The sequence below is a fragment of the Lissotriton vulgaris genome, chromosome 6, assembly GCF_964263255.1.
Source record: "Lissotriton vulgaris chromosome 6, aLisVul1.2, whole genome shotgun sequence".
Classification (NCBI taxonomy): domain Eukaryota; kingdom Metazoa; phylum Chordata; class Amphibia; order Caudata; family Salamandridae; genus Lissotriton; species Lissotriton vulgaris.
The window spans coordinates 571169881-571183017 of NC_141694.1; the positions used below are offsets into that span (position 1 = coordinate 571169881).

The following is a 13137-nucleotide window of genomic DNA, read 5'->3' on the forward strand; positions in this document are numbered from 1 at the left end:
TGTGATGTAATTATACCATGTCCCTGTTCTCATTACATGGCTCTCAACATAAGATAGAACAGACAGATCACTTTCAAACAAAAGGTGGAAAATGAGTGGTGTGTTTTGCCTTAAGTGTGGTTCTTCAAAATATAATCAACTTGATCTATATTCTGATGCAGAAATCTATACTGGGCGTTCATAATAATGAACACCTTCTCCTGTAGGAAACAAAATTGGAGAATACTGTGCTTCTAAGCGCTTTTCATACACACAAGCCAGTTCTCCTTTGGCTTGCTTCATTTGGTACAGTTCTAAAGCACTACCCAGCATGTCTCTTGCGTGTAGAGGATGAATGCTATAATGTTCATATATTTCTTGTGCTTTACCTAAGTCAACATTTTCAAACTGAGCAGAAGCAGCTGAGGTGGATCTTTCTGTTATCACACTGGTAGCATGTCCCTCTACATCAACACATACAACATGTTTTTTATTTTAAGTAATTGCAAAGATCTCTCTAAACACTGTCAATGCAAACAAGTTCCTGCCAATTTATTTTCTCTTTAGTAGGTACTCCATTTATTAGAACCACTACTGCTTCTTTTTCTTCTCGATCTGCTCCTATAGTTTCAATATTCTTCCTCATATTAAAAGGCAAATACATAATTTTACTCTTCAGACCTTTTAGCAGTTTAGAAGGAGGTAGTTTCTTATTCTTTGTCTCCCTCCTAACAATTGCTTGGAAGGGATGTACTGCCCCTAAGAGAATACTCTAATAGATATTCAGGTTTCCAAGCTCTGGAGGAATTTGAAAAGCTTCTTATTTATTATAAACATCTTTACCAGGAATTTTATTATAGCCCAGTTTGTCAGTACGATACTTACAAACAATCTGACTTATGCACAAATTATATTGATCTTCACCTATCAATTAAAGACCACTATACTAGATCAGTCTCTTCTATTTTTTCACAAATATAATTTTTTCTAACTTATAATTTGTAGTGAGTTTGCATGCAAAAAGCACACATTGTGTCTGTAATTTCTGCAGTTGGTCTTGCGAAAGCATGAATTTCCTTTTTAAAATTCTGTAATACTATGCTAGTATTAGAAATGTCAGTGTTGTTCTCCACAACCATCTTCAGTTGACCTTTCAGATTCAAAGCATATCGTCGGAATATTATCTAGAACAGAACTAACTTCAGAATGAGTATGTCTTAATAACATATCATTTAGTTCCTGAAGCTGGAGAGCTAGACTTTTGGCGAAATATAATCTTCTTGCTAGATTACATATTTTAGTGTGCTGAACAGACACCATCCGTATATGATGGAAAGTACTGTTGCAAATCTGTTGTAATAAGCAAGTCAACGAATGTCCTTAAACGTTTATCAATCTCCTAAATTGACAACAATTAATGCCATAGAGTAGTTTCATTTTTTGATTCACAGTACCTCTGTTGTATTTGTTTAAGGATAGCCTAAGTTTGTCAATAGACTTTTGACATGCATTGCCTACTATTCTCCTGTTCCAGTCAAAACATACATCTTCATTAGTTATTTCTTCTACATTTCTCTGCACAATTTTTCTTTTTCAATTGGTGTACCTTCATTGATTTCAAGAGCACGACCTTCTTTGTCAATTGCAAACACTAAGTCGTTTTCTTGTAACAAACTATCCTCATTAAAAAATGCTTCAGTACTGGAAGTGTGTTTCTACTTTCCCCAGAAATACTGAAGAAAATTGTTTTACTAACTTGAACTTCTTCAGGGTACCCATCCCTTCTCTACTCCTCACAGAATTCAATTACAGTACTAGACTTTACCTCACACACAAAACTCACATATGTCCATTTAGAATGATCATCTACCATTACAAAGGCAAACCTCTTACCACCACCTTTCATCAAACAGTGATCCTCTCTCATACTACCCTGTAATAGCAGTCTCTCTAAGTGAGAGCTCAACAGAGAGCTAATGCTTTGTGTAGAAGTTCTTTGAGAACTAGTACCTTCTTTGTTACATGGCTTTATTAACGGCAAGCTGTCTATTGATATCTCTGATCAGACTAAAGGGTGTTTGTTCAAGATCTCACACAAACATGATCCCCTCTGCTAGTACATTTTATCACAGGTAAGATGGAGGATAGTAAACGTTTATGGAAAGTCAGAGATTTGCAATAGAATTGTATGCAGAGAGTTTGGCTCACTTCTGCCAAAAAGATTCCTTCTCTACTTGGCATCTCCTTTGAGAGAGCATGGTGTTTGAATGGGTTACAGACAGCAAGGCCTCTACTGATAACGTTGATGAGAGTAAAGCGTTAGTATACAAAGTTTTAGACAAACACTAGGCCCTCTCCTACCTAATTTAAACAGGGTAGAGTTTGGCTGTGGTAGTGTTTATGAAAGAGTTACTCCGTCTTATATGAGTCCATACAGAGTGAATGATTCACTTTTATAATAGGATGCCATGTCTCCTGGCATACCAGTATAGGTTGAACAGTGGGTGTGAAGGGTTTAGTAATAAAGCCATCTATTTCTGGAGATGTTTCATGAGAGTGAAGAGAGTGAATGATTCGGGTGAGAAACATCTGTCTCTCTACTGACAGTTGTAGAGAGGATAAAGTATGTATGTAGAAGGATTCATCCAAACACTTGGCCTTGTAATATCACAGGTACACATTCTTTATTGATCAGTTTGAGGAGAGAGGTGCTACTTTTCTCATAAGTGTAAAAATGCTAAATGCTTCCTTTTTAAAATAATATCATAGCCTCACTATTGAGACATCTATTCACAGTGAAGTGTGGGTGTTAAATGCTTTGCTGAGAAATTCACTCCTTTCTAAACATGTTCTGTCTGAGTTAATGACCTGTTGAATTCAGTACAGTAAGACCGCCCTGTGTAATAATTTCTGTGAGCAGCATAGACAGTCTGTGTAGTAGCATTGAGAGAATAAGTAGGCCCTGTGCTAGTATATTTCAGCAAACTATTCATTCTGCATGGTAGCTCCTGCATGGTAGCTCCAGGTACCTCCTGTGTTAGATAGCTTTTTAAACAGTAATGTCTCTACTCATATCTGTGAACAGAGTAAAGCGTGTATGTACTAGGCCTCAGGCTAACACTAGCCTCAGTGTTGCTACATTTCATCACAGAGGAGATGGGGGATTGTAAAGTTTGATATAAAACTTGGTTGAATCAATCAATCAATCAGTCATACGGTACTTGTAAAGCGCAGCTTGTCACCTGTGAGGGTATCAAGGTGCTGAGCTGTGGTTTTAGGAGAAGAGTCCAGTTTAGAGCAGTCTCCTGGAGTCTGTCAGTGAGGGAGATGTTTGGAGGTGTAGGGGGAGGGTGTTCCGGGGCTTGGTCTCGAATTCTACATAGGAGTGTCCTCTGGTGCAGCATCAGTGGATGCGCGGTGTCTGTGTGAGGGTGAGGTGGACAGAGCGGAGATATCTGGAAGGTTGGTGGAAGTTCAAGCAGTGGTTCATGTACGCAGGTCCTTAGTCATGAAGGGCTTTTTAGGCGTGGGTCAGGAATTTGAACAAAAAGGCTTCTTTCCTGGATGGGAACCCAGTGGAGGCCCCTCAGGTGCTGGGGAATGTGGGTTCTTTTGGGCAGGTTGAGGATCAGTCTGGCTGCTGACTTCTGTATTGTCTGAATTCTTCTCATGAGTTCAGTGGTGGTGCCTGCATAGAGTGCGTTGTCTTGGTCCAAACCGCTAGTGATAACAGCCTGCATCGCTGTTTTTCTGGTACTGATGGGGACCCATTAGAAAATTCTGCTGAGCATGCGGAAAGTGTGAAAGCATGCTGAGGAGACAGCATTGACCTGTTTTTTCATGGAGAGTTCACTGTCTAGAATGATGCAGAGGTTGTCAGCGTGGTCTTTCGCTGTGGGTTTGGGTCCGAGTTCCGATGGTCACCAGGAGTCGTTCTAGAGGGCAGGGTCACTGCCAAAAATTAGCACTTCAGTTTTTTCTGTGTTGAGCTTGAGGCAGTTGTCCTTCATCCAGGCTGAGACATGCTTCATGCAGTCGTGGAAGCTGGACTTCATGGTGTTGGGGTCTGCTGAGAGTAAGACGATGATCTGGGTGTCATCACCAATGGAGATGATGTTGATGTTGCGGGTGCTAATGATGTCTGTTAGCGGCGTCATTTAGATGTCGAAGAGGGTTGGATGGAGGACGAACCTTGAGGGACTCCTCAGATGGTGCGTGAGGTGAAGGGAGGGAAACGGATTCTCTTTGTACGCCCGTGAGGAATGATGCCATCCATCTGATAGAGTCCTCTTTGATTCCAACCTGGTGCAGACATTTGATGAGTGTGTGGGGGGAGACGGTGTTGAAGGCTGCGTAGTCGAGAAGGATCAGGGCGCCCAATTCTCCTCTGTCGAGTAGAGTGCATATGTCGCCTGTCGCTGTGATCAAGGCCGTCTCAGTGCTGTGGTTGGCTCTGAATCCTCATTGGGAAGGGTTCAGCAGGTTGTTTCTTTCCAGATGTTTGTTGGTTTTTAATACACTTACAGAGTGAAAGGGTCATTTCTGTAAGAACATTCACTCTAGTGATAGATCTGTAGAGATAGGTTGGATGTAAAGGGTTTAATGAGTAATTGAGCCCTGCACAAAGTCATCCTTTCTGCCAGTACATGGTGTATGAATGGGTTTACAGACAGCAACGTAGAGTAACTTCTTCTTATACAAGTCAATACAGAGTGAATTGTTCCATTTTTTAAGAGCACACCATCTTTCCTCACACTCCTCTACTAGTTAAACAATAGCTGTGAAGGGCTTTACTAACTACTCCTCTCTACTGAGACCTCTCCACATGTTAAATGCTGGGACTAAAAGGCTTTTGTTAGAACCCCATCCCACTACACAGACCTTTTCTCTGAGTAAACGACATGTATGATTGCTTTATGAAAAATAACCCTCTGTAATTACAGCAAAGAACACCACACATTTTAACAGTGAGCAGATAAATAAGGTGTAATTTGATACCATGAGTCTGTCTCAAACATCTTTACACTCCATGAATGTTTCAGTTTAATGTCAACATGCACTCTCTGCAAAACACCTCTTTGCAGAGTGAAACCTAACTGTTAAATAATTTAGTAAGAAAATCATTCCTTATGCTAACATATTTTCTCTGTGTGAGCTGCATTTATGATTCCATTCAGTTAGAGCACGTTCTCTAAAATGATAACAGTTTTTAATATGTCTAAACGTTTTACTGAGGAAGTAAGCTCTCTCCACACACTTTCAGTAAACATGGTTAATAATGTGTTTTGGATAAAACAACCTCAACAATAACATATCACTACAATGTCAAACTCTATGAAGGTTGAATATAGGAACCTCTATGCCCTGTTTTCCCACTATAACAGGGTATGCAATCTTCACAGTACATTTTCATACATTAGATTCTTAACTTAGTGGTCTATACCGATTGAATACTTCATTTGCATGACAACAAATCCTCGTAGCTGACACTTCCTAGATATTATAACCTTCATTGTGAATTCAGGCCCTTATTTATGGGGATTTGGTGTAGAGCAGTGCAGAAAGTCATCTTTCTGTGCCGCCCAACGCCACAGTGAAAGGGAACAAATACACTGTATTTATGTAATACAGTGCATTCCTGTCCTTTCCCCTTGCACTAACGCTGTTTTGGCAGCCTAGCACCAACGCATGCACCCTGCAAGGGTGCCTCTGTTGTCGGCATGATTGTTTTTGTGCAGGAAGTGGCATCTTCCTGCACAAAACAATCCTAAGATGCATTTTCTGTGCTGCCCAACACCACAGTGAAAGGGAAGTAATGCACCTTATTTATGTAATATCGTGCATTCCTGTCCTTTCCCCCTGCACTGGCGCCGTTTCGGCAGCCTAGCACCAACGCAGCCACCCTTGCACCAGCATGATCTACTTCTGTTAGGATGAAGTAGGTTGTTAATAAGAAGTGCTGTCAAGTGCATGAAAATGTGTCAGTACTGTTCATCACTCTATAGCAGAGAGGAATGTGTCAGTTTGATGTAAATATTTGCACTCTGGGTTTAAAAATATGCTAAAGAAGTGTAGGGGGAAATATTTTCAAAATCACTTTTTTTGTTGTCATTCAGGGCATGTGTACAATGTCACCCCATACATGGAGTATCATCCAGGTGGGGAGGAAGAGCTGATGAAGGCTGCAGGAGCAGATGGCACCGATCTGTTTGACCAGGTACGAAACTGTTACTATGTGCAGGCTAATAATACTTCAATGGAACAGTTTTTCTACATGTACTTTTTTCTGATATACTTGGAGATTGTTTATGGTTTAGTTGGGAAACTGAAAACAGGGCCCAGGTTCAAAGATCAGAACATACTCACTAGACTACTACTTCCCCTCCACATCTAGCTGGTTCAGATAATGTTTACAATTATTTTCTGAGGATTGATACGATCTTACTTATACATCAAGTGTCCTAAGTATTTAAGGACAATAGCTGCAGCATTGTGTTAATTTAACTTTGGTTGACAAATTATGAGTACTCGTGTCAACATTTGAAGGATGAATTCCCTCCAGTAGCAATAACATCTACAACAAGCAGGGTACCCTCTGATTCCTGCTATAGTATGTATCAACCCACTGGGATCCATTACTCTATTCATTAACCACTGTTTAAGAAGAGTAAACAATTTAAATGAGCCTACATCAACATAATTTGCCAAGTAAAGAGATCTGAACCCAGAAGGAGCAGTGAGAACATCTCCTCTCTCACACTCCCTACGCAACATCGAACATTACCTCGCCACTCTAACGAGAGATCTCTCTCGACTCAGGAACGATTTCTACATCCTCAAATCCAGCGACCTCCCTGCCCGAAGAAACGCTGCTAGCACTGATCTTTTAAACCCTCCCACTTCCAAACCGTGGAAACATTTCCCCTGCTGTGCCGAGCGCAGAGACCACTCTGCACCTCTTGCTCCCTCTCCCATGGGGAGGTCTCTGACCTTCTTAACTTCTATCCTCCCTCCTCATACACTGTGTATACGCCTCCCCCTTTGCAAACATCCACATTATACTGGGGATGAGTTGTACTCCCCGCTCACCGGCCTCACCTAGGCCCCATCCTCATCTCACCACAAACCACACCCTAGCCTCTCCCAAACCTACTCCCAAACCCCTCACCTGCATGCTGGTTTATTGTCGCTCTGCGGCCCGACATGTCACAGAAATCTCTGAAACCATCCTTAGTGAATCCATTGACATCGCGTCTCTTACTGAAACCTGGCTAAATGTCCACTCTGCAAGCATTATTGACCTTCTCGTACCCCCGGGTTACTCCATCCTTAGGAAAGATAGACCCATCAGGATAGGCGGGGGGTAGCTATCATCTTTAAAGACGAACTACAGCTCTCCCTTATCAATAACGCCGAACTCTCCTCCTTTGAATACCTTGTAGCTGAACTCAAAATACAGGGCTCCAACCCCATCCGCCTTCACAATATATATAATCCTCTCGGAAATCCCCACCCACTCATTGACGAGCCATCTAACCTGCTTAACCAATCCTCAATTTCCACTTCTAAAAACATCTTCCAGGGAGATCTTAACCTCCACTGGAATGATACCAAAGATCCCACAAATCTCCCTCCTCTCTTACCTTCTCGAAATAAATGAACTCAAACAAATCTGTCAGGCACCAACCCATGCCAAAGGAGGCATCCTTGACGCTATCATTACCAGCAAGGATCTAGCCCTCCTATCTAACATCATTCCCATAGACTGGTCTGACCATCACCTCATCCTGTTCTCCATAAATACCCATACCTTTCCCCCGCCCACCAAAACTATTAAACACATGAAACGGACCAGAAATCTGAGCCACATTCCTCCCGGCGTACTTGAATCTAACCTCCATGCCCAACTTCTCGCCATCCCCCCCTCCCTTAATGCGAACAAGCTAACTGAACACTATAACAAAGCTGTCATTGATACCCTTGACATACTAGCCCCGCTCAAACTCAAAAATCAAAGAAATATCCCCTCAAAATCTTGGTTTAACACAGAGCTAAATAAGGAAAGACGCACACTCAGACAGACGGAGAGATCATGGCGACAGCACCCCTTCCCTTCCAACCTTGACCGCCTCAGACTTGCTAGGTCGTCATACAAAAAACACATCTGTAGACAAAAAGCTTCCTTCTTCAGGACTCAACTAGATCGAGCTAAGAACAGGCCTAGAGAACTTTTCAACATCGTACGCAATCAAACTGCTTCTGTTCCCCCTGTCCCACCTGCCTCGACGACTAAATGTGAAGAAATAGCTCTCTTTTTCTCTGACAAAATTAAAAAGATTGAGCAATCCTTCCTCCCTACTGTGATCCCTACCACCACTCCTGACATCTCTCTTATTACCCCCACCTCCATCATAACTCCCCTTACTCCCGCTACTACCCACCGTAACTCTGATCTCCCTCTCCCTTCCCTGTCCCACATTCTCCGGAACCCTAAGCTACCTAACTCTCTCCTTAAAAATATTGCTGAATGGCTTAATTTCCAGCCAGTCACCGAAAGAGACGTCTTCAACATCATCACCAAACTTAAGCCTTCCTCCCACACCAAAGACCCACTCCCCTCCAAACTTGTCCAAAACCTCAAACATATCATCACCCCTCCCTGGACCGCTATTATCAACCCCTCCCTTGCCACCGACTGTGTCCCCTCTTCCTTGCAACTTGGACAAATCACCCCCATTATCAAAAATCCACTGGCGGACCCAAATGACCTCAACAATCTCCGTCCCATCTCCAACCTTCCCCTTCTCTCTAAAGCCCTGGAAAAATGCGTATGTTCGAGGCATATGGGCTGCAGATGGTACATTATGAATAGATCGCCATCTGGTGTTGGGCTCGGATGATTGCACTTGTTTTTCTCTTGGAGAGTCTTTTGTATCTTGGTGACTCCTCCTTTGGTTGCTAGTGCGCATGGGCATCGGCTCCATCCTTAGATTGTTTTTTTCCGCCATCGGGTTCGGATGAGGATTGAAGCGCTCCAGATCGACTTCGGAAAGAAGTGACTTTTCGGCGCGTATTCCCTTTCAAGTTCGACGGTATTGTTATCAAACGCGATTTCATTTCCATTCCGACGCGTTTCGACTCCAACATCGAAGAAAAACTTTGATCTACGTCGACGAACAGGAGGCCTTTCTCGACGTGGTCAAGCCCGGAGTCCATGGAAAGGACTCCATTTAAGAAATGTCCAACGTGTGGTGCTAAGTTCCCACACAAGGACCTACACGAGGTGTGCAACCTCTGCCTATCGCCTGAACACGAATCCAGGGACTGCGAAGCCTGCGCAGCATTCTCCTCCAAGTCGACGATTAGAAACCGTCGAGCTCGAAGACACGAGGTTTCCAGAATGCAGTCGAAGGCGATCCCGGAGCTGTTCGAAGACCAGCACCTCGATGAAGAAGAGGATCATAAAGAACAGTCGGGATCGGAAGAGGACGAGTCGGATGTCAAGGAACTCGACGTGCAACAAACCGTGAGTGACGACGTCCCCTTACCAAAAAAACAACCCCGTGTGGTAACGACCCCGCCTTCGAGCCCGGTCAAACCGCAGAAGAAAGTTTCCGACGCCCCGCCTTCGGGCCCGGCAACGAAACCGAAACTGAAACCGAAACTCTCGGTCTCCCACCATGTCAGATCCGAGAAGCGGTCGACATCGACTTCCACGCCGAAGCTTCATGCAAGGGAAAGCTCGGCATCGAAACATTCCATGTCGAAACCGAAACATGCTTCGACGTCGAAGACTCACTTGACACCGAAAAAATCGGAATCGAGCAAATCCTCGGTGCCGAAAACACCGAACATTGACCATCGAAAGCAAAGGCACCTTTCGGAACCAAAAGCTTCGCTACCGACACAGGAGCAGCAAACAGATCCGAAACAAAAGATTTTGTTCATCAATCCACAAACTGGCAAAGTAGTGACGAAGAAGAGGAAGAATGAACAGCTAGAACACAAACCTCTTCCTTCTAAAAAGAGAACAATGGGGACAAATACAACTCCTCCTGCTTCTCCCCAACCTAGAGTCACACCCTCTTCTCCTATTCCTCACACTATGCCAACTATTCCTCCACCTTCTACACCAAGACCATCTACACCTCAGTCAGATGTAGACAGTGATACAGGGGAGGGGGAACCTCATGGGCATGATGACACTATCCCAGATGAGGATGACCCATGGGAACATTATGACGCAGGGTCAGATGATGACAACGACCCAGAGTTATATCCCTCAAAGCCTTCACCACCTGATGATAACACAGGGTTTGTACAGCTCATTAATAGGGCAGCAAAATATCATAAGGTAGATCTACATACAGAACCTCAGGTAGAGGATTTCCTATTAGAGACACTACCTACTGCACAAAGAACATCAGATACTCTACCTATGCTGAAGGGTTTCTCAGTCACACAGCAGACATATTCAAAGACCCAGTGAGGGCTAGGGTGTTAAACCCAAGAATTGATAAAAAATATAATGCAGCTCCAAAGGACCCAATGTTTATCAAAGGGCAGGTACCTCTGGACCAGCTTATAGTTTCAAACGCTCGCAAAAGAGCGAACTCATTATCTACAGGAGAAGCCCCTCCACCTGATAAGGAGTCACAATTAATAGATGCATCAGGCAAAAGAGTAGCATCACAAGCGGCAAATAGCTGGCGTATAGCCAATACACAAGCGCTACTTGCACGTTATGACAGGGCACATTATGATGAGTTAGAAAAACTCCTCACACATCTCCCCAAAGAACATCAGAAGAGAGCAGATCAGCTAATACAGGAAGGAAAGATAATAACTAACACTTCCATTAAGTGCGCCCTAGACGCGGCAGACACTGCAGCAAGATCCATCAACACCAGTGTCATGTTAAGGAGACATGCATGGCTTAGAGTTTCAGGGTTCAAACAAGAAGTACAAACATCTTTATTGAACCAACCCTTTGATCAGAAGACACTTTTCGGCTCAAGCACAGATGAGACTTTAGAAAAGATGAAAAAGGACACAGAAACGGCTAAGTCAATGGGAGCATTACAACAGCCAACACAAAGGGGTTCCTTTCGTAGATCCACCTATAGAGGGGGCTCAAAAAGTACAGGAACAAGTCAGCAATCCACCTCTTTTACACCAACGTCACCCAGAGGTAATTCAAGAGGCAGTTACAGAGGTAACAACAACAAGGGTAGAGGTCGCGGAAATAATAACAACCGCAACTCCCCAACCCCAAAACAGTGACTTAATACAACTTCCCCCAGACCACATAACACCGGTCGGGGGACGTCTAGCACAGTTACTACCTGTCTGGGAAAACATCACATCAGACAAGTGGGTGAGACAAATTATCCAACATGGTTATTGCCTAGAACTCACTGCTACCCCACCAAACATCCCCCCCAAACCGCGTCCAATGAGTCAAGACCATCTCACATTGTTAAAGGAAGAAGTACGATCACTACTACAAAAGCATGCCATAGAGAAGGTTCCAAAACATCAACAAGGGACAGGAGTATACTCTCTATACTTCCTAATCCCCAACAAAGACGGGTCCCTAAGACCAATCTTGGACCTCAGACCTCTCAATGCATACATAAATTCGGAACATTTCCACATGGTCACGCTCCAACAAGTACTTTCTTTACTGAAGAAAGGGGACTTTCTTTCTACACTGGATCTAAAAGACGCTTACTTTCACATCCCAATTCACAAAGCCCACAGAAAATACCTAAGGTTTGTTGTGGAAGGACAACATTATCAATTCAAAGTCCTTCCGTTCGGTGTCACAACAGCACCGAGAGTGTTCACAAAATGCCTAGCTGTGGTGGCAGCACACCTAAGAAGACAACAAATACATGTCTTCCCTTACTTGGACGATTGGTTAATAAAGGCCAAGTCACAAGAAGAATGCCTTCACAACACACAGAAGACCATTCAATTGCTGCACCACCTAGGGTTTACGGTGAACTACAATAAATCCCACCTACAACCAAACAAAATTCAACAATACCTGGGGGCTACTATAGACACAGAAAGAGCCAAAGCATACCCCAATCCAATCAGGATACAGACAATGGTCAAGTTAATACAAAGATTTCAACCACAACACTCACTACCAGCACGAGTGTTTATGCAGCTGTTAGGCATGATGTCCTCCTGCATACTACTAATACCACATGCCAGACTACAAATGCGTCCACTACAGGAGTGTCTAGCGACACAGTGGAATCAGGCTCAAGGTCAGATTACAGATCTGGTGTTGGTAGACGACCGTACGCATCGCTCTCTGAAGTGGTGGAACACAACAAACATTTCCAAAGGATGGTCGTTCCTAGAACCAATTCCACAAGCGATACTGACAGCGGACGCATCGCTTTCCGGATGGGGAGCACACATGGACAAATACACAGTGCAGGGGAAATGGAGTGTGCAGCAAAAGAAACTGCATATCAACTACTTGGAACTACTAGCAGTATTTCTAGCACTAAAAGCTTTCCAAATGCAAATAACAAACAAGGCAGTCCTGATCAGAACAGACAACATGACTGCAATGTATTATATTCAAAAACAGGGGGGGACACACTCTCTCCAACTATCCAAACTAGCACAGGACATTTGGAGATGGGCCATTCCTCAAAAGATCTATCTGTTAGCAGAACACATACCAGGAGTTCAAAATCAGATAGCAGACATCCTAAGCAGAGAGTCAGAACAAGTACAAGAATGGGAGCTGCACAACCAAATACTGCAGCCATTCTTCCAAAGATGGGGACAACCAGAGATAGATCTGTTTGCCAATCATCAGAACGCAAAATGCCAAAACTTCGCATCCAGGTACCCACACCACCGGTCCCAGGGCAATGCACTATGGATAAATTGGTCCAACAAATTTGCTTACGCTTTTCCCCCTCTCCCACTAATTCCTTTAGTGGTTCGGAAACTGCAACAGCACTCAATGACAATGATACTAGTAGCACCCACGTGGGCAAGACAGCCGTGGTTCACCACGCTACTACAACTCTCACAGGTGCCACACCAAAAGCTAAGATTATTACCCATGCACCTTACACAGAACCATGGAAAAATAATGCACCCAGATCCCAAACAATTGAACCT

General features: G+C 43.5%; 1 protein-coding gene across 1 annotated transcript in view; it reads left to right on the forward strand.

The window, feature by feature from the left end:
* CYB5R4 (cytochrome b5 reductase 4) overlaps window positions 1-13137 on the forward strand; it is a 1096982-nt gene that overhangs the window by 146598 nt on the left and 937247 nt on the right. Inside the window, exon 3 of the mRNA XM_086926570.1 lies at window positions 6096-6196. Coding sequence (XP_086782696.1) covers window positions 6096-6196 — 101 coding nt within the window. The remainder of the gene's footprint in view (window positions 1-6095; window positions 6197-13137) is intronic.